Source organism: Bufo gargarizans, chromosome 2 (assembly GCF_014858855.1).
Source record: "Bufo gargarizans isolate SCDJY-AF-19 chromosome 2, ASM1485885v1, whole genome shotgun sequence".
Classification (NCBI taxonomy): Eukaryota; Metazoa; Chordata; class Amphibia; order Anura; family Bufonidae; genus Bufo; species Bufo gargarizans.
The window spans coordinates 193519722-193541155 of NC_058081.1; the positions used below are offsets into that span (position 1 = coordinate 193519722).

At 42.2% G+C, this 21434-nt stretch overlaps 1 protein-coding gene across 1 annotated transcript in view; it reads left to right on the plus strand.

The window, feature by feature from the left end:
- Window positions 1–21434, plus strand: part of REC114 (REC114 meiotic recombination protein) — a 285499-nt gene that overhangs the window by 257810 nt on the left and 6255 nt on the right. Inside the window, exon 4 of the mRNA XM_044277110.1 lies at window positions 7112–7120. Coding sequence (XP_044133045.1) covers window positions 7112–7120 — 9 coding nt within the window. The remainder of the gene's footprint in view (window positions 1–7111; window positions 7121–21434) is intronic.

Here is a 21434-nt window from a genome sequence, read left to right on the forward strand (position 1 = left end):
AAGTCTTAGAGGAGGGAAAGCATACAGAAGTTTATCTGGCCAAGGAAGAGAGAATGCGTCTAGCCCTAACAGAAGGTCTTTTGTATTTAGGGAAAAGAAAAGCTTGCATTTCCTGTTTTGTCTGGTTGCAAACAAGTCTACCTGAGGATGGCCCCAAAGTTAGACTATTTGACTGAAAACCTCTTTAATTAGACACCACTCCCCCTTATCTAAGGGGTTTCTGCTTAGAAAATCTGCCACTTTGTTCCCTTTAAATGCACCGCCTTGATAAAGGGAATAAGAGGTATAACTAGAGAAAACATTTCTGTGGCTAAGGACTTTAGACATTTTGATCTTGCTCCCCCTTGCCTGTTTAGGTAGGATACTACTGTAGCATTGTCTGAAAATATTTATATCCCCTTTCCCTGTAATCTGGGCAGAAAACCTCTTAAGGCTAGAAAAACTGCTCTTAACGCACTCAAATCCTGACTTTCCACTAAATTCCAGACTCCCTGCAGAACCCCCCCCCCCCCCCCCACCAGGTAGGACTGGCACCCATGGTAATAGTTATCTGTTCTTGCAGCATCCATGGAAAACCCTGAGTCAGATTTGAAGGATTTAGCCACCAGGTTAGGGACTGTATAACCTGAGGAGTGAGAGGAAGTGGGGAATCGAGAGGGAACAATGAACTCTGCCACTCCTTCGGAATCTGGCACTGAAGCATCCTAGAATGAAAAACTGACCAACTTACAGACGGGATTGTGGAAGTCAATCTGCCTAATACTGACATTCCCTGCCTGATAGTTTGCTTCCTCGAAGCGACAAGCTTGTATCTCTTCCCTCAGGCGAGATGCTTTGTGCTGAGGGAGGACACATACAGGATTAATCATAGTAAGAAACACTGGTTTGGCTTTATCCAATTTATCTGCCAACCAAAATTCTCTAGAATTCCTATTCCTTCTAGAAGACGATAAGATAGAAGATCTACTGATTCTGCTACCACCAAAAGATTGTCCAAATAGGGAACAATTGAAATGTCCTTTTCTCATATACTTCCGGCCATTACTTCCGCCATTAGCTTACCGTCATTGTTGACTGGACTTGGGCCCTGAAGCAGACTGGGAGGTAAAGAGGAACCCCTTGTCTTTTTTACCTCCATTTTCCCTCCAGTTATTTTTTTCTATGAAGAAACTGCTGTTTTTTGGAAACAGGAAACCTCTTTTTGCTGTCAGTGACCTTCTGTAAAAGGTCGTCCAGGACTGACACAAAGAGAAATCCCCCTGACAAGGGATAGAAGAAAGCTTATTTTTCGAACCCGTATCACCAGACCAACCTTTAAGCCAAATAGCCCTCCTAGCAGAATTTGACAGACGAGCAGATCTGATATTTAATCTTATTTCGTCAGCCTAGGCATCAGTGAAAAACTGTACCGCCTTAAAGATTGTTGGAAAAACTGTTAGCAGCTGATCTCTGGAAGTTTTATTCTGAATATGGGACTCCAATTCCTGCAACCATAACTTTAAACATCTGGCTATAAGCTTAAAAGCCTAGGTAAAGGCTTCCCATACTTTTTTCCGCCAGTCTATCTATTGGATCTTTTAATGTTCCTAGATCTTCAAACGGTAAAGCTGTTCTTTTTGAAATTTTTACTAAAGGGGCAAATTTAGGTGTTCTATCCCAACAGGATGATTCGCCCTCAACAAAAGGATATTTTCTCTTAAGACTTCTAGGGATAAAAAAAATTCTTATCAGGTTTCTTCCATTATTTTTGAATAAAAAATATTTGATACAGTTCTGATCAAAAGTTTAAGACCACTTGAAAAATGGCTAAAAAATCATATTTAGCATGGCTGGATCTTAACAAGGTTCCAAGTAGAGCTTCAACACGCAACAAGAAGAAATGGGAGTGAGACAAAACATTTTTTGAGCATTCAATTTAATGAAAACAACGAATAAACTGAAACAGGCTGTTTTTCAGCTGATCAAAAGTTTAGGACCACACCTCCAAAAAAAAAACTAAACCCCCCCCAAACAGAAATCCAAGTTCCAAACATTAACTCAGTAATGAGTAGCTCCGCTGTTATTGTTTATCACTTCAAAAATTCATTTCGGCATGCTTAATGCAAGCGTTTCCATGAGGTGAGTGGGAACATTTTTCCAAGTGGTGAAGACGGCCGCACGAAGGCCATCTACTGTCTGGAACTGTTGTCCATTTTTATAAACTTCCCTTGCCATCCATCCCCAAAGGTTCTCAATTGGATTTAGATCAGGGGAACACGCAGGATGGGCCTGGAAGAAGTCCTTTGTCCTGCGGGCATTGTGTACTGTAGCGTTGTCCTGTTTAAAAACCCAGTTGTTACCACACAGACGAGGGCCCTCAGTCATGAGGAATTCTCTGGACATAGCCAGCGGCCGTTTGACGCCCCTGCACTTCCTGAAGCTCCATTGTTCCACTGAAAGAAATAGCACCCAGACCATTATGGCGCCCCCTCCACTGTGGCGCGTAGAAAACATCTTAGGTGGGATCTGCTTGTCATGCCAGTAACGTTGGAAACCATCAGGACCCTCAAGGTTAAATTTTTTTCTCGAAGAAAATCACAGAAATAAGGTAATGCACTTAGTAAAGTAGATGCAAGCATTATATATATGGACAAAGTCCTCACTCTGATATGATAATATCTGAGACACCTAGCCAATATATTTTGATCAAAACACATCTGAGCCTGCCTACCAAGAGCCAAGGTGGTTTCAGGTCAGGCGGTGCTTGATGCACATGGAGGTGACTAGGAGCAGCACACCAAATGTGTGGCGTCTGCGCTCCTGAACATAGAAGCCCAATGGCTTAGGTAGGTTTAGCGTAGGACCCATCTGACCTGAGACCATCTTGGCACTTGGTAGGCGGGCTCAGATGTGTTTTGATCAAAATATATTGGCTAAGTGTCTCAGATATTATCATATCAGAGTGAGGACTTTGTCCATATATAATGCTTGCATCTACTTTACTTAGTGCATCATTATCTTATTTCTGTGATTTTCTTCAATAATATGGCCAGGGACATCCGCACATTTGTATATCATATCGTGCAGGATATTTTTATCTTGGTTTTTTCTGTGATTTTTCTCATTTCTTCTTGTTGCATGTTGAATCTCTACTTGGAACCTTGTTAAGATCCAGCCATGCTAAATATGATATTTTATGCCATTTTTCAAGTGGTCTTAAACTTTTGATCAGGACTGTATTTTCATTTAATGGGACAACTCTTGACCTTTTGTGCCCCAGGTCCCCAAACATTATGTCTTGAGTGGATTTTTGCTCCCTAGCCTCATCCATTTTCATAGTGGCTCTAATAGCTTTCAACAGGGAATCCGTATTGTCAGGGGAGAATAAAGGTCTTCCCGTGGATTCTTCATTGGAGGAAGAGCTTGAATCATCCAAGACTTCACCTTGCTCATTCTCTTCTCAAGATTCAAAATATGAAATTACGTTAGAGTGACCCTGCTTGCCCATAGCTGTGGAAGGGAGGCATTTCTTAACCGCCTCCAGACTGCCTAACGCAGGATCGCGGTCCGGAGGCGGTCGATTCATTCCTCGTCGACGCATCTGTGCATCATCTCGCGAGATTACGCACACAGCCGGCGCATTGTGGGCCGGCAAAAGTTCAAGGAGTTTTCCGTCACCAGCCTGCCAGCCAATGATCATCGCTGGCAGGCTGGTGATTTTCAAAAAAACAAATCAAAAGCCATGTAACACCTTATATTTATAAATATGAGGTGTTAAATGGCTTCTCTGCTCCTTTGCTGGTCCTTTTCGTCAGTTGGTCCCAGCAGAGGAACACAGATCACTGTAAGTACACAAGACACCACACACTTAGCCCCAGATCATCACCCCAATTAACCCCTTGATCACGCCTGTCAATTACTAGTGAAAGGGAAAAAAGTGACCAGTGTAAACTGTCACTTTTTTTTTCACTAGTATTGACGGTTAGGTTTTAGGATAGTTTAGGCCCCTTTGTTAGGTAGTTAGCGTCGGTTAGCGCCCAGCCCACCGCATCGCAGTCACCGATTGGCTGATTAGCGTATCGCTAATCAGCATTGGTACTTTTATAGTATCTGTAAGTGATCAGAACTGATCACAGTCAGATCTATAATAGTATTAGTGTCACCTTAGCTCGCCCTCCACCCAAAACGCAGTGTTTGCCCGATCAGGCCTGATTGGACGCCCACACGTGCGTACGCCTGCCCCGCCGCAGTGACAAAATTTTTATTTTTTTTTATCACTGCACAATCACTTTACAAGCGCTGCGGCAATAAAAAAAAACAAGCAGTTTTTAAATTTATCAATCACAGCTGCTTCCGGTACTTCGCTAGCCTCCCATTTGTAAGACAGGCTTGCTTTTTTTCTTGGGTAGTCTCAGGGAATACCCCCTAAATTTTGTTGACGAAATGGCAAATAAGGGATATTCTTCTGAAGAGGCCTACAGACTTCTGACCCAGTCGGATAAGGAATGGGAACCTCATCTGACTAACCTGTAGAAAGCAATGGCAGTCTGACCCAAAGTTCGAACGATGAGGTTGAGGTCCCTGATACCACCAGGCGTACCCGGCCCCGTGTTGCTAGACCAAAGGTTGCACAGGATCCGCTTCAAGGGCAGCAGAGTGGAGCTGGCACTGTCGGATTACGTGGTGAAGCATACACCAGCAGCGCAGCCCATCCTGGACCTAGTACCAGCACTGCTGTACAACATGGTGAAGTGGCGAGCACCAGAAGGGCAGTTGAAGCTGGTACGGTGGCACGTGCAATAGTTCCCCCGTCGCAGCCACCGCACAGACAGGCCCATAGAGTCCCTGATATGCAGGCAAACCCTGATTGGCAGCCCCTAACTTCAGCCGCACCAGTAGTTCTCCCTTTCACCGCCCAGTCTGGAGTTCGGGTTGAGACAGCTCAGATCGGATCGGCACTGTTTTTTTTTTTTTTAGCTGTTCTTGACTGCGGAGCTCTTGGACTTATTCGTGGCAGAAACAAATCGGTATACCACTCAATTTATAGCTGCCAACCCGGGAAGCTTTTATGCTCAGTGGAAACCCGTCCAAGTTTCCGGATTTAAAACTTTTCTGGGCCTTCTCCTCAACATGGGCCTAACAAAAAGCATGAATTGCGGTCATATTGGTCCACATTATTCGAATAGTCTACTGACTATAATTTCCCGTTTCTGGTCCTATAATTAAAATATAACTTTTATTTCCTTTTTATTAAACTATATTCCACACAGAAAAAAACACACTTTTAAAAAAAAAAGTATATGGAGGGCTTGAACCCGTGGGCTCAGTATACCTATTATTCAAGAGGACTTGTATTGCATTATTCAGGGGGACTTGCTCTTTCGTACACAGATCATATACAGGCTACTTGTGTCTAGCCTGTGTAGTTACACTTTGATGTCTATGGGTGTCGCCTGACACCGAGTATATGACCGGTCACGCCACACTTTATTGCTAATTGTTGCGTCTTAGGCTCTGCTTTAATTGTGTGCCCTTCACTGCCTATCTGCAATTACTTATGCCGTACATGTATTCCTACTCTGGCCCGTCTGTGTTTTTTCTGTGTGGAATATAGTTTAATAAAAGGAAATAAAAGTTATATTTTAATTATAGGACCAGAAACGGGAAATTATCGTCAGTAGACTATTGGAATAATTGAATTAACTTCCTGGGTTAGTGGGTCATCTGAAAATATGTATCATATTGGTCCACGAACCCAATTCATCACATGCCCATGTTCTCTGCTGCCATGTCCAGGACACGATTTGATACCATCCTGCGTTTCCTGCACTTTAGTGACAACAGCACCTCTCGTCCCAGAGGCCACCCAGCTTTTGATCGGCTCCACAAAATTCGTCCACTCATAGACCACCTTAACACCAAATTTGCAGATTTGTATACCCCTGAGCAAAACATCTGCATAGATGAGTCCCTTATACATTTTACCGGGCGCCTTGGCTTCAAACAATACATCCCAAGCAAGCGTGCCCGGTATGGGGTCAAATTGTATAAGCTCTGTGAAAGGGCCACAGGCTATACGCACAAATTTCGTGTCTATGAGGGTAAAGATCAGACCCTGGAGACGGTCGGTTGCCCTGACTACCTGGGGAGCAGTGGGAAGACAGTCTGGGACTTGGTGTCACCCTTATTTGACAAGGGGTACCATCTTTATGTGGACAACTTTTACACAAGTGTGCCCCTCTTCAGGCATTTGTTTTTAGAACAGATTGGCTGCTGTGGCACTGCGCGACCTAGTCGCCGGGGCTTCCCCCAACGGCTCGTTACCACCTGTCTTGCAAGGGGGGGAGAGGGCTGCCTTGTGTAACGAAGAACTGCTTGCGGTGAAATGGAGAGACAAGCGTGACGTTTACATGCTCTCCTCCATTCACGCAGACACGACAATACAAATTGAACGAGCAACCAGTGTCATTAATAAGCCCCTCTGTGTACACGACTATAATTTGCTCATGGGAGGGGTGGACTTCAATGACCAGATGTTGGCTCCTTATTCAGTCTCCCGCCGCACCAGACGCTGGTATAAGAAGATGTCTGTATATTTAATTCAATTGGCTCTGTATAATAGTTTTGTTCTCTACAGTAAGGCTGGGAGAACAGGATCCTTCCTCAAATTTTAGGAAGAGATCATCGAGAACCTCCTGTATCCAGGAGGTTCCGTGGCCCTATCCACCAGTGTAGTGAGCCGTCTACACGAGCGACATTTGGTACCTCAACCCAAGCGCCACCCCGAAGATGATGTTGTGTCTGTAGCAGGAGTGGAATAAGGCGTGACACCCGCTATTTCTGTCCTGACTGCCCTGACCACCCTGCCCTATGCTTAGGGGAGTGTTTCCGGAAGTACCACACACAGGTACACTATTAGCATAGGGATTGCATCACACAGGACAGGCATACAGAGCTGCTGCAAACCTCTCTTTTCACCTGGGACAAAGTGCATAATTTACTTCGCCACATCTCTGGGCGATTTGCGCTTTGCACATTGTCCCATGGGGAAGGAGAGGTTTGTCATATAAAAAGGTAAAAAAGCAAAACAAAAAAAAAATCACTGGTAAGCAAAAAAGTTCTGTTCCAAAAGTTAAATAAAGTTTATAAAAGTTAATGTTCTGTTCAAATGTTATTATAAAGTTCATGTTAATAAATTTATTGCGTTGCGGCCTGGTTTTTTTCTATTTTTTTTTTTTGCCTTCTAGGTGGACCAACCGATGAACCAGCTGCAGCACTGATGTACATTCTGACAGAAGCATTGCGCTGCTGTCAGATTAGTCGGTGTATGCGGCGCTGCAAGACGAGATTTCTCCTCTGCAGTAAAAAAGATACGTTTGCCGAGGCAAAAAAAAAAAAGCCAATGATTTATTCATCCACATCGATTGATGTGAATGGAGAAATCGGGTTTGCCAGGGCATACGAGCTGAGTGGGTTTGGATGTTGGGTGGAGCTCCAATGTCCTGGCAGATGCCTTTCCCCTCCTTTTTTTTTTTTTTTTGGCAGAGATTTTTTCATCCACATTGATCGATGCGAATGAAGAAATCTGTGCCGTTCATTTTTTTCTTTCAGCCCAAATGTCTAAAAATGCCCTCCTAAAAGGAATTAGTGCCCCTTTGCGCACCTAGGCTGCAAAAAAGTGTCACACATGTGGTATCGCCGTACTCAGGAGAAGTTGGGCAATGTGTTTTGGGGCGTCTTTTTACATATACCCATGTTGGGTGAGAGAAATATCTCTCTAAAATGACAACTTTGTATAAAATAATGGGAAAAGTTGACTTTTAGAGAGATATATTTCTCTCACCCAGCATGGGTATATGTAAAAATACACCCCAAAACACATTGCCCTACTTCTTCTGAGTACGGCGATACCACATGTGTGACATTTTTTTGCAATTCTAAAGAGCACCTTTAGGATTTCACAGGGCATTTTTTACACATTTGGACTTCAAACTACTTCTCACGCATTAGGGCCCCTAAAATGCCAGGGCAGTATAAATAACCCACAAGTGACCCCATTTTGGAAAGGAAACACCCCAAGGTATTTCATGATGGGCATAGTGAGTTTATGGAAGTTTTTATTTTTTGTCACAAGTTAGTGGAATATGAAACTTTTTAAGAAAAAAAAAATCATTTTCCGCTAACTTGTGACAAAAAATAAAAACTTCTATGAACTCACTATGCCCTTCAGCGAATACCTTAGGGTGTCTACTTTCTGAAATGGGGTCATTTGTGGAGTGTTTCTACTGTCTGGGCATTGTAGAACCTCAGGAAACATGACAGGTGCTCAGAAAGTCAGAGATGCTTCAAAATGCCGAAATTCATTGCATTTTTTTTTATTTTTTATCAAAGACATGTAGAACAATAAATTTAGAGAAAAATTTATATAGATTTGTCTTTTTTTTTAAAAAAATTACAACTAAAAGTGAAAAATGCAATTTTTTGGCAAAAATTCCGTTAAATTTCGATTAATAACAACAAATGTAAAAATGTCAGCAGCAATGAAATACCACCAAATGAAAGCTCTATTAGTGAGAAGAAAAGGAGGTAAAATTCATTTGGGTGGTAAGTTGTATGACCGAGCAATAAACGGTGAAAGTAGTGTAGTGCAGAATTGTAAAAAGTGGTCTGGTCATTAAGGGGGTTTAAGCTAGGGGAGCTGAGGTGGTTAAACACTTTAATTGAATCAGAGACTTCAGATGTAACAATGTCCTTGATACTTTGAAGCAGGCATGGGGATTTCTCCTAAACCACCTTGTTAACACAATGCTGACATAATAATTTGGACTAGGAAGGAGCAAGTTTTTTTTCTTGCACACTCTCTTCCCTTAGATTTAGCTGTGGCCTTCCTAGGGCCTTCTTTTGTTTTATAAAATAAGATAAAAAGCCCAATTAGATTCTAATGGAAGGAAAAAAGGTGGGGATTGAACCCAACGTTCCCATGTGGCCAAACCGGAAGGAGAGATTACTTCTCCACTTACGGAAAGTGTTCCACCCAGAACCACATGCCTTCCAAATACTGCAAGTCATGTCATGCGACTTCCGATACGCGCACACAGTTGCTCCAGGAAACTCACCCCGCCCCCTGGCTATGCAATCCCAAGCAGGCAGGATAGGAGAGAGAAAAAGCCCCGGATCTCTTCAACACCACAAGGAGCACAACCATGCTGGGACTGCCCAGGAACACGGGCCCAACATAAGTCCAGGAACCAGGAGTGCCCCAGACTTTGCAAGCAGCTCCTAGTGTAGACTTATGCTGCACCAGGTGTCCCCATATGTATCATCAGGTCAGGTGCTCCTACAGCCTACACAAAGCTCTCCACAGTATGTCCTATCCCATGGGACAGGAACTGGTGCTGAAGGGTAGAGCCCATCCTTAAGAGCTCTCCACAAAAGTTAATGTTTCCTGTCCTGAATGGAGGCGGTCTCTGAAGGGTGATGTCATGGGCGTAGGGGAAAATGTAATAAAAAGTGATAGTCAAACACTTTAAACAGTGAACACTGTAAAAAAATTAAACCCATAAAAGTATAGTGCAATTGCATTTTTTTTTTCCAATTCCACCCTATTTGGATGTGCAATTTTAAATGGTGAAATTACAATATGCAACTTGTCCCGTTAAAATACAAGCCCTCCTGCGTCTTAATGAATGGAAAAATAAAAAAAAAGGCAGGGAGTAAAAAATTTAAACTAAAAATGGAAAACCGCCATGTCCTGAAAGGGTTAACAGGGTATTTCCATTTCTTTTATTTTTAGACTTGTCTCCACCTATGCAGGCGCTCATCAAATCCATTATTGAGATCCCCTATTACAAATGGGAAAGCTTTATTATCTAATAAATATGATTGCACAAAGGAGGGGGAATACACACACAACAATTAGGGTGTATTCCCATCAATAAAGATTACAGGGTAGAAACATAAGATCCAGAAGAATATATTTTCTGTGATAACAACACACTTTGCTTGTGAACATTTTGTATATGTGGAATGGAAGTCCTTCCCATTGAATTTGTTTTTAAGGTGTCTTTTTTTATTTTATTTTATTTTAATTGTTTGCTCCAGATGAGCCAGAATTCTGGCACATATGCCTTGCACCAAATTTCTCTACTGTGATTGACAGGGGAGCTTAATGAAAAGGGGGCTTAAGGCCTCATGCACACAACGGTTGTTTTATTCAGTGTCCGTTGTGCCGTTTATCGGGATTTTCTGCGGACCTATTGACTTTCAATGGGTCCGTTAAAAACTCTGCTAATGCACTGTTCTAGTCCGTCAAAAAAATATATCCTGTCCTAAACTGTTCGCCGACCCATTCAAGTCAATGGGACCACTAAAAAACGCGGAGGCACACATGATTGTCATCCGCGTCTGCTTTTTTCCTATCATTTGCATTGCAAACCTGTCTTAGACTTTTTTTTTTTTTTACTTTCCTTTATGTCTGGTGGTCCTCCAAAAATAAAGGAAGACACACGGAAACTGAACCCCATTTTGTGGAACTGAATACAACAACGGTCGTGTGCATGAGGCCTAAGTGACACAATGTGCCAAAAAATTCTGCTGCAAAGTAGACTAACCCAAAGGTGGTATAACCTTAGACTAGACAGTCTAAAGGTGTTCCGTTATTATCCAGCATCAACCACTGTGATAGATCTGGCTGACATTTAGGCTAGGGCTACACAACGATGTGTCACACCAATGTAGAGCAACATTTTTTGTAATGATAATCAACGGTGTCGCACAGAAATCCAACTTGGATGGATTTTTTCTAGTCTAAGTTCACACTGCCTAAAACTTACACAGTATTAGTAAATTTGTCCCATTGAATTTCCCTTATTACCCCTCATGTACCACCAATTGTGCACTAATAATGGCTTTTCAAAAAATTATGCGTGTACAGCAATTAAAAGCAAAACAAGGATGACATGGAAGGTGACATTTCTTTTTTGAATGTAGAGAAGAAGACAGTTCTTCAGGTCATCATCAACTATCGCCATAATGGAGTGTACCAGTGAAAAGCCTCTGAACGGAAGTGAAACAAATTACAATATACAGTAGTAAAATTGAGATACCATGTGGTGTCCAAAGGAGTAGCTTGTCTTGGCACATGTAGAGAGCAGTATGAACTGATTGTTTCCACTTGACACCAATGTGACATCTACTTCATGTTTGTATCATTTTGTAAATGCTATTACATTTTTTGGGGGACGTTAGAAGGCTTATAAGTTTAGAAGCGAATCTTGAAATTTTTCAGAAAATTTCCAAAACCCACTTTTTAAGGACCAGTTCAGGTCTGAAGTCACTTTGTGAGGCTTACATAATATAAACCACTCAAAAATGACCACATTTTTTAAACTACACCCCTCAAGGTATTAAAAACTAATTTTACAAACTTTGCTAATCCTTTAGGTGTTCCACAAGAATTAATTGAAAATGGATATGAAATTTTAGAATTTCGAATTTTTTGGGCAGATTTTCTATTCTAATCATTTTTTTCCGCTAACAAAGCCAGGACTAACAGCCGAACTAAACTCAATATAATAAATAATGAGTTTATTTTGGCTGTTAATCCTGGCTTTGTTAGCGGAAAAAAAATGACTCTGTAGTTTACAGAAACACCCCATGTGTGGTCAAAAACTGCTGTACGGCCACACCAGACAGCAGGACGCAGAAGGAAAGGAAAGGTTTTTGGAGGGCAGATTTTACTGGGATAATTTTAACTTGCCATGTCACATTTGAAGATCCCCTGATGCACCCCTAGTGTAGAAACTAAAAAAAAAAAAAAAAAAAAAAAAGTGACCCCATTTTGGAAACTACGGGATAAGGTGGCAGTTTTGTTGGCACTATTTTAGGGTATAGATTATTTCTGGTTGCCCTATATTACACTTTTTGTGAGGCAAGGTAACAAAAAAATAGCTGTTTTGCCACAGTTTTTATTTTTTGTTATTTACAACGTTCATCTGACAGGTTAGATCATGAGCTATTTTTATAGAGCAGGTTGTTATGGACGCAACAATATCAAATATTTTGTTTCAGTTTTACATAATAAAGTCTCCATAGTCTGAAAGCCATAGTTATGTAGGGGCTCATTTTTTTCAGTTGATGACAGTTTGATTGGTACATTTTTGGGATGCATATGACTTTTTGATCGCTTGCTATTACACTTTATGTGATGTAAGGTGACAAAATGGCTTTTTGACACTAAAGTTTTTTTTTTTTTACTGTGGTTAAATCATGTGATATCTTTATAGAAAAGGTTGTTACGGACACGGCGATACCTAATATGTATAAAAAAAAATTAAAGTTTTATACACTTATTTTTTAAACAAAAAAAATAATTATGTTTTAGTGTCACCATAGTCTGAGAGCCATAGTTTTTTTTTTATTTTTTGGGTGATTATCTTAGGTAGGGTATCATTTTTGTAGGATGAGAGGACAGTTTGGTACAATTTTGGGGTGCATATGACTTTTTGATCGCTTGCTATTACACTTTTTGTGACGTAAGGTGACAAAAGGCTTTTTTGACACTTTTTTATTTTTTACGGTGTTCACGTAAGGGGTTAGGTCATGTGGTATTTTTATAGAGCAGGTTTTTACGGACGCAAAAATACCTAATATGTATACTTTTATTTTTACATTTAACACAATAAAAGCATTTAGATTGGTACTATTTTTGGGCTGTTGCACACTTAGTGATGTAAGGTGACAAAAATTTCTTATTTTTACACAGTTTTTATGGTGTCTATCGGATGTGGTGGATCATGTGATATATTTATAGAGCCAGTCGTTAATTATTTTTTAATTATAAAATCAGGGTAAGGGGGTTTATTTTTTTATTTTTATTTTTTAACTTGAAACTTATTTTTTTTAATTCAAAACATTTTTTAAACTTTTTTTTTTAAAACTTTATTTCTGTCCCACTCTGGGACTTCAACTTTTGGGGGTCTGATACCCTCTGAAATACATTACAATACATCTGTATTGTAATCCATTGCCTGTTCATGTACTACGGTGAGTAGTACACAAACCGGTTGCCTAAGAGACCCAGCCTGAGGCTGGATCTCCTCAGCACCCGTAGAAGGCAGGTCCCGATGCCGGGCAGGACATTGGGCAGCCTCTGCACGGCATCGGGCTGCCTCGTCACGCATCCAGTCCCTGCCCCACAGACACTGTCATACGATATCTGCAAATGTACTGTTCTTGCACTATTATACATATATATTTTTATTGTGGCATATAATAATCATGGAATTGGAGGTGGATCCGTAAATGCACTGTTTTTTAACAGTTTTTTAATTGTATTATTATGTAGATATATGTATTTAGTATGGCATGCAACAATCATGGAATTAATCATGTTCAATAATGTATATACTCTCTGTATCAATATTTAGTTTTGCTGCGCTTGTCTTCATTTGCATTCTGCGCTCCATTGGGACTTAGTTGCGATGTGGCTCGTGGATATGACGTTGGACGCCTCACTGCGCTTCCGCTGTTTGGAACGCATCGTGGCGCTGGTGTCTGTTCCGGGAGCCATCTTGCGCATGCGCACCTGCTTCGTCAACAGGCCGGCTTCGCTGGCGCCTGCAGGTGCGCGTGGACCATGCACTGGGACACATCTAGGTGACACTCATCGGCTGTTTTTTTCCCCCTGGCCCCTCCACCCAATGATAGCTTTTTAACAGGTATGACCACAGCTGATCTATACTTACTTAATTAAATATTTGATTATACTGACTATATAGGACGAGTTCCTAGGATTACAATGTACATGGACCTCTGAGGAAGCTAGTCCAGGAACTAGCGATACGCGTTAGGCTTGAGTGCATTCCTCCTGGATGGGTTTTGTATGCTCTGTGTGTTACCGCCATGTTTGTGTTTCCACTACAGGAATGAGGGATATATATTTTTTGCAGGGATTTGACGGTTCACCCGTTCATGCATTGCTCTCCCTGTGGGACACTACCACACACTTATACAATCATTGCCATACTTCTATTGTACCATCCTTGGGGTTTGCCCCATGTAAATGTTGTTTTTAATCTTGATATTTCAATAAATTGCTTACTTTTTTGATGTGCGGCCATTGTATGGTATTTCTTTGTCTAGTTGTATTCCTGCCCCACAGACTCAATGCGCTGCTTCACCCGCCGCAAACCACTTCTACGCCGCGCCACGTTCATAGAAGGGATTAATCCGCCGGCATCGCTGTAAACAGCGATGCAGAGGCCCGGCTATTAGGGACTGCCAGACCCCGATCATCCCGCAGTGTATGTACGGCGGAATGCATTCTGGCAATGCACTCCCCCGCCGTACATGCGTTAAGGTGTTAAATTTCACTTTTTGGGCAGATTTTCCATTTGAATCCATTTTTTTTCTTTAACACAGCGAGCGTTAACAGCTAAACAAAACTCTATTCATTACCCTGATTCTGCGGTTTACAGAAACACCCCACATGTGGTCGTAAACTGATGCAAGGGTGCAGAAGAAAAGGAGCGCCACATGGTTTTTAGATGCCATGTCCCATTTGAAGCCCCCCTGATGCACCCTTACAGTATAAACTCCCAAAAGTGACCCCATTTTGGAAACTAGGGGATAAGGTGCCAGTTTGAGGCTACTTTCGCACTGCTGTTTCTGGGTCCGCCTGTGAGATCCATTTCAAGGCTCTTAAAGGCGGCCCAAAATGGATCAGTTTAGCCCCAATGCTTTCTGAATGGATAAGGATCCGTTCAGAATGCATCAGTTTGGCTCCGTTCCGCCTCCATTCTGCTCTGGAGGCGGACACCAAAATGCTGCTTGCGATGCAGAGCCAAATGAATCCGTCCTGACTTACGGATTAACAATGTAAACGGGGACTGATCGGTTTACATTGACACAATATGGTGCAATTGTAAACGGATCTGTCCCCCATTGACTTTCAACGTAAGTCAGGACGGATCCGTTTGACTTACACTTAGACCTTTTTTTTTGACACAGTAATGCAGACGGATCCGCTCTGACCGGATACCAGTGTTTGCATTATAGATGCGGATCCGTCTGTGCAGATACCAGACTGATCCGCACCTAAACGCATGTGTGAAAGTAGCCTGATTGGTGCTATTTTGGGGTACATATGATTTTTTTTATTGCTCTATATTACGTTTTTTGTTAGGCAAGGTAACCAAAAAATAGCTGTTTTGGCAGTGTTTTTATTTTTTAGAACATTCATCTGACAGGGTAGATAATGTGCTATTTTTATGCAGCAGGTCGTTACGGACGCAATGATATCAAATATGTCTACTTTCTTTGTTTCAGTTTTACATAATAAAGAATTTTTGAAAAAAAAATTGTTTTTGGGTCTCCGTTTTCTGAACGCCATATTTTATTTTTATTTTTTCTGCCGATCGTCTGGTGCAGGGGCTCGTTTTTTGCAGGGAAAGTTGACGTTTTTATCGGTACCATTTTTGGGTACATATGATTTTTTGGGCACACAAGTTGACAGAAAAATTGGTTGTTTTAGCACAGTTTTTATTTATTTTTACAATATTCAGCTGAGGGGTTAGGTCATAGCTTTACCTAATATGTATACTTTTTCTTATTTAAGTTTTACACAATAATAGCATTTTTGAAACAAAAAAAAAATATGTTTTAGTGTCTCCATAGTCTGAGAGCCATAGTTTTCTTTTCACCGTGTTCACCTGAGGGGTTAGGTCATGTGATATTTTTATAGAGCTGGTTGTTACGGACACGGGGATACCTAATATGTATACTTTTTAAAATTTATTTCACTTTAACGCAATAATAGTATTTTTGAAACAAAAAAATTATGTTTTAATGTGTTCATGTTCTGAGAGCTATAGTTTTTTATTTATTGTTTGAGCGATTTTCTTATGTAGGGTCTCATTATTAGTGTGAAGAGGTGACTGTTTTATTGGTACCATTTTGTGGGACATACGCTTATTAGATCACTTGGTGTTGCACTTTTTGTGATGTAAGGTGCCAAATTTTTTTTTTGGACAGTTTTTTTTAATTTTTTTATACTGTTTATCGGACTGGGTGGATCATGTGATATATTTATAGAGCCGACAGTCACGGACGCGGCAATACCAATTTTTTTTTTTTTTCTTTTCTATTTTTAACTTTTTATTTCTTAGTGAATTTTATTTATTTTTTACATGTGAAACCTTTATTTTTACACTTTTTTATTTTACACTTTGTGTCCCCCATTAGGTCATACAAGACCTCTGGGGGACATTTCACTTCACTTTTGTTTGTTTTTTCCACTATTGATTTCTCCTGTAACTGGGGCTGACATAGTAGCCCCAGTTACAGGGGAAATACACGCCCTAGAGAGGCTGTATAGCATAATACAGTGCTGTACAGCCTCAGTGCAGGGCTGATCGAGGCCTGTGAAAGACCCGACAGCTCCTGCACTCTCCCATCCCTGGCAGTCACATGACCGCCAGGTCAAGAAGTGCATAGTGCTTCCTGATCTGGACACCCTGTCTTCTCTCTGGGTTCCCCTGCTGTCACTGACAGCGGGCAACCCGCTCTGCAGCTGCACAATTGGCGTGCAGCTGCCATCTCTCAATAGACATTCAGAAACGTCCATTCCAAGATAGAGATCCACCTCCCAGGCAGATGGGAGGTGGTTAAGTTCCATCCACAGCAAGTTAAGTTGAGTTGAGGTCTCGAATTTGACTAGGCCCCTTTAGCACTTTGTTTCATTTATTTTTCAGCCATTCTATTGTAGAGTTGCTGGTGCGCTTGAGATTATTGTCCTCTTGCATGACCTAGTTTCAAACTTAAGCTGTTGAATAGATGACCTCACATTAAACTCTAGAACGTTTTAGTACACAGCGGAGTTTGTGGTTGACTCAGTGACTGTATGGTGCCCCGTTTATATTTTGTCAGACATGGCATTATGACCAAAATGTCCAATTTAGTTTAGTCTGTCCAAAGAACATTTTTTGTGGATTGTTCAGATGCAAGTTAAGCTGCATTGCCATGTTCTATTTAGAAAGAAGAGCCTTTTCTTGTCAAACCTTTCAAACAATTCCAAATACTTAAAGGGAACCTGTCACCTCTACTATGCTCCCCTCTCTGAGCGTTTCTAAATGTTCATTGTGTTACCCTAAACATATAAATTACACTTTTAATTTCATTTGCAGACAAATTCAATAAGTATTATGCATTTTTGTACTTCCCGCATTTTATGCAAATGAACATAGGAGTCATATGTTACTTGTGTGACCAGAGAAGAGTCCCATTTTCAAGCTCTGACTCATCTCAGGTTAATTTTCATATGTATTAATTCGTTTTTTTTTTACACAATAAAAGCACAGAGCTATGGGGACTGGGTATTGTGGATGTGCTATCGGCCATCTAGCAACCCATGTCCTCAGCTTTATACCCAAAATCCAAGTGACAGGTTCCCTTTAAGTCTTTTTTTTTTATTATTGTACTGTCATGCACTTGAACATTTAACATGCTAACTGTGGCCTGAAGAGTCTTAGATGTAGCTCTTGGGTTTTTTGCAATATATTCAAGCATTGCACGGTCAGACCTTGGGGTGAATTTGGTAGGATGTCCACTCCAGATTGTCAACTATCTTGAATGAAAGATGAGCAAATCAGTTAATTCATCAGAGTACCTGAGCAGCGAGGGACTGCTCCTATTGCTCTGCTACTTAGAGCAGCAGTGCAAGTGCATTAGTGTCCCACCCTGTTAAAGAGTACCTTTCATGGGTCCAGACATTATAAACTAAGTATAAGGATACATAGGGCACAGTGAAGGGGGGGGGGGGGGGAGAACTCTCCCTACACTCACACCCTAAGCTATCCCTCTGCCCAGGGATGGCCCCTAAAGGTGGGGACTCCCTTCCCTCGAGCCTTGGCTACCACCGCCTACTGTACCCTTGGTTAGTGTCAGTTGGTGGATATTGGCCTCAAGGTGGACTCCTAAATAGGCCTACGTAGAGTGGGTGTAGATCACAGTTATTGCTATAATGGGGTCAATACAATTCTATACTTAAATTGGACCAAATGATATAACTAAGAGGAGGAGGCGGCAGATCAGGCACCACACCACCAGATTGTGTGGATGGTTGTTTCCATGCGGTCAAAGATTCAAAGCAGGCCTCTGTGGAAAAAAATAATAATATGTATTTATACAGTTGCACCCAAAGCCGCTTTCCATATAGCTGACGCGTGCCCGCCACCACTAAGCACCCTGATCAAGGAGACAACTCACTGTGTCCACAGAGTGCTTGGTATACGCCTGGATGCAGTATAAAGATGCAGTTACTAGAGCCACAGTAGTTGACTGTGACCGTAGACTGACATACATTTATGGTGCCCTGCAAATCGGTCTTCAAACCAAGTACAATAAATCGATTACAGCTGTAACATGAAGACATATAGATTTACTGGTAAAGGCAATGTACAACCAACTCGTGGGACCACCACCTCAAAGACCCCATGGAGAGAAACACAAAGCTACCTCAGATATGCCACTCAGTGGGCAAAGTCAGACCGTAAAGAAATGGCTTGATGAATCAGATCACCTGTATGACATAAGACATACATTAAGTCATCTAGTCTAGCATGTCCTAGCAGTGAAGCCAAGATGCCTAGAAAGTACTCACGGATGGTATCTGTTGCAGCTAGTCCTCCATGGTTGATCCTCCTAGAGTCCAATACCCTGTCTAACTGTCCAACCCCATCCTTTAATACCCCTCCCAATCAGTCCCAGATGGCCCAGTCACTATTGTAGCTACCGCTAGCCGGTAAAGCTACTCAGTACATGCGTGCGTTCCACTGTGGAACGCACGCTGCTGCGCCGACTTCCGGCAGACGCCTTCGATCCACGATGTAATGGCGAACGTCATTCGGCGCCGGGACGTGGAACGTATACCCCTTCCAGTCCATGTAATCTGCGCTCCATCATTGAAATAGAGGAAGGAGTTAAGCAGTATCGGACTGAATAGAAGAAGGGTACAGGGATGAATTAGGTTTAATTTTACACATGGCACAAAGCGTTCACCTCCCCATAATTAATATAGATGCACCTCAATATCGTTATGTTCAGGTGGATTACTTCCCTTATATAAGAAAAGTGATCAAAATGCCAAAGTCTGGGGCCCAGTAGGAGAGAGCCAAAAGGTAGAAGGGGGGAATTACTACTAATAGTGGAGAGAGAATCGTCAAAAGCAGTTTGTATAAGCTAGTCCCTCATGATAAAGCAGGGAGGAGCAAACAGGTATACAATGAACCTGTTCATATTCATTGTTTATGATAATTAACAAATTAGGTACTTTGCGCACCTGGCCTAGTTAAAGGGACATTCAAGTCATCATAGCCTCACAAGCTGCCGGGGATAAAAAAAAAAGGGGGGGGGCGGGGGGAAAGAGAAGGGTAAAGAATAGGGATGTCCCACAGACAGGCCCGAGGGCCAATCAAGGGTAGTGATATTTAGTTAAGATAAGGTTAAGGGGTAAGGTACCCAGGAAGTAAATGAACGGACCAAGATATCAAAGAGGTCCAAGAGGGGAGGGGGCCCACGTGAAGAAGATCAGAGGAAGCACGAGAAAGTTAGTCTCCCATTAAGACCAGGGGGGACTGGGACCAGACCTGTGGATCCATTCGCTCTCCTTCTGGAGGATCCTCCTGTCCCAGTGACCCCCACCGGGAGAGGGAGGTACCAACTCTAGGACTGTAAATTGAAGGGACCTGGGGTCACCCCCGTGGAAGTCATTCACGTGGGTGGCTACCGGTGTTAACTCCTTCTTGTTTACATCATTCACGTGTTCCAATATCCTCCTCCTCACCTCCCTCACGGTCTTTCCAACATAATCCATGGGACATGGACATTGACAAAGGTACACAACACCTTTCGACCTACAATTAATAAAGTCCCGGACATGGAACATATGACCCGTCACCGAGCAGGTGATTATTTTCGCAGTGGACAGGTAGTCACACGCTTTACAGCCGCCACACTTAGACACCAACAGGTTTCCGGTCTAACCAGGTGCCCGTTTTGACAGGTGGTATGAAGTGGCTACATACTAGTCGATCTTTAAGACTCCTGCCTCATCTATAGGAGACAGCGGGATGCTCAGTGACTATCTCTAAGAGGTCAGGGTCCATTCGTAGAATCGGCCAGTATTTTTTAAGCACTTGTTTGACATCTTGATTTGCTGAATCGAAATTGGAGATGATGCGTGCCGGCTGGGAACAATCCGCCGTCATACGTTTGAGGACTAGTAGGTCAGCTCGATCACTTGTCAAAAGCATGTTTAAAGGCATCCCTCAGTACCGGTTGTGGGTATCCCCTGGCCCTGAACCTATCCTGCAAACCCCTTGCTTTACTGATGGAGGACTCATCACTGGAGCAGTTCCTTCTGACCCGGAGGTACTGACCTCTTGGGATGCCCCATTTTAGGGGGGCCAGGTGGTAACTACTCCAGTGAAGCAAGGAGTTTGTGGCTGTTGTCTTCCTTTAAATATTGGTGGATAGCTTATCACCAATCTTCGTTATTCTCACGTCTAGGAAGGTGATACTCGCTACGTTAAATTCAGAGGTGAACCGAAGCCCTATCTCATTTTTATTAAGATCTGAGACAAACCTCTTAAAATCTGCTGGTTCACCCTTCCAAACCACAAACACATCGTCAATAAAGCGGGTCCAGAACTGAATGTTACTGGACCACCAGACGGCTTGATCGGGAAAGACGTGGGTGTCCTCCCACCAGCCCAGAAAGAGGTTGGCATACGTAGGGGCACATGGACTGCCCATTGCCCAGTATTTTTAGTTGTTCTTTAAGTGCACCTTGTACCTCTTGATATGGACTCATCATCAGGGTTGTATACAAAGGGCACTTTTTTGTTTGTTCTGTCTGTCTATTTAGGAGTCCACCTTGAGGCCAATATCCACCAACTGACACTAACCAAGGGTACAGTAGGAGGTGGTAGCCAAGGCTCGAGGACAGGTAGTCCCCATCACTAGGGGCTGTCCCTGGGCAGAGGGATAGTTTAGGGTGTGTGTAGGGAGAGGTCCTGGTGGTACTACCTATAATAGTTGTGCGGTGTACGTCGTTTTTGTATAAGTATTATTAAAATTAAATATTTCTTCATAAGGGTTATTTCTATTGCTGGACTTAGATATCCAACGAAGTCACACGCAACTTCGTGAATAACTTACTTTGGCTCTTCAGAGCCCATATGTTCTAATACTATACAGAGATGAATCTCTGTACAGTATTATTCCGAAGTTTTGAACAAAGCAACTTCAGATGAAGCTCGGTTCACTCAACACTACCCCTCACTGTAGAATGATGGATTTCAAATTGTTTAGGAATGGCGATATAATCTTTCCCAGATCGATGGGCACCAACCGTTACGTGTCTTGACTTAAAGAGGACCATTCGCCAATCCTGACAT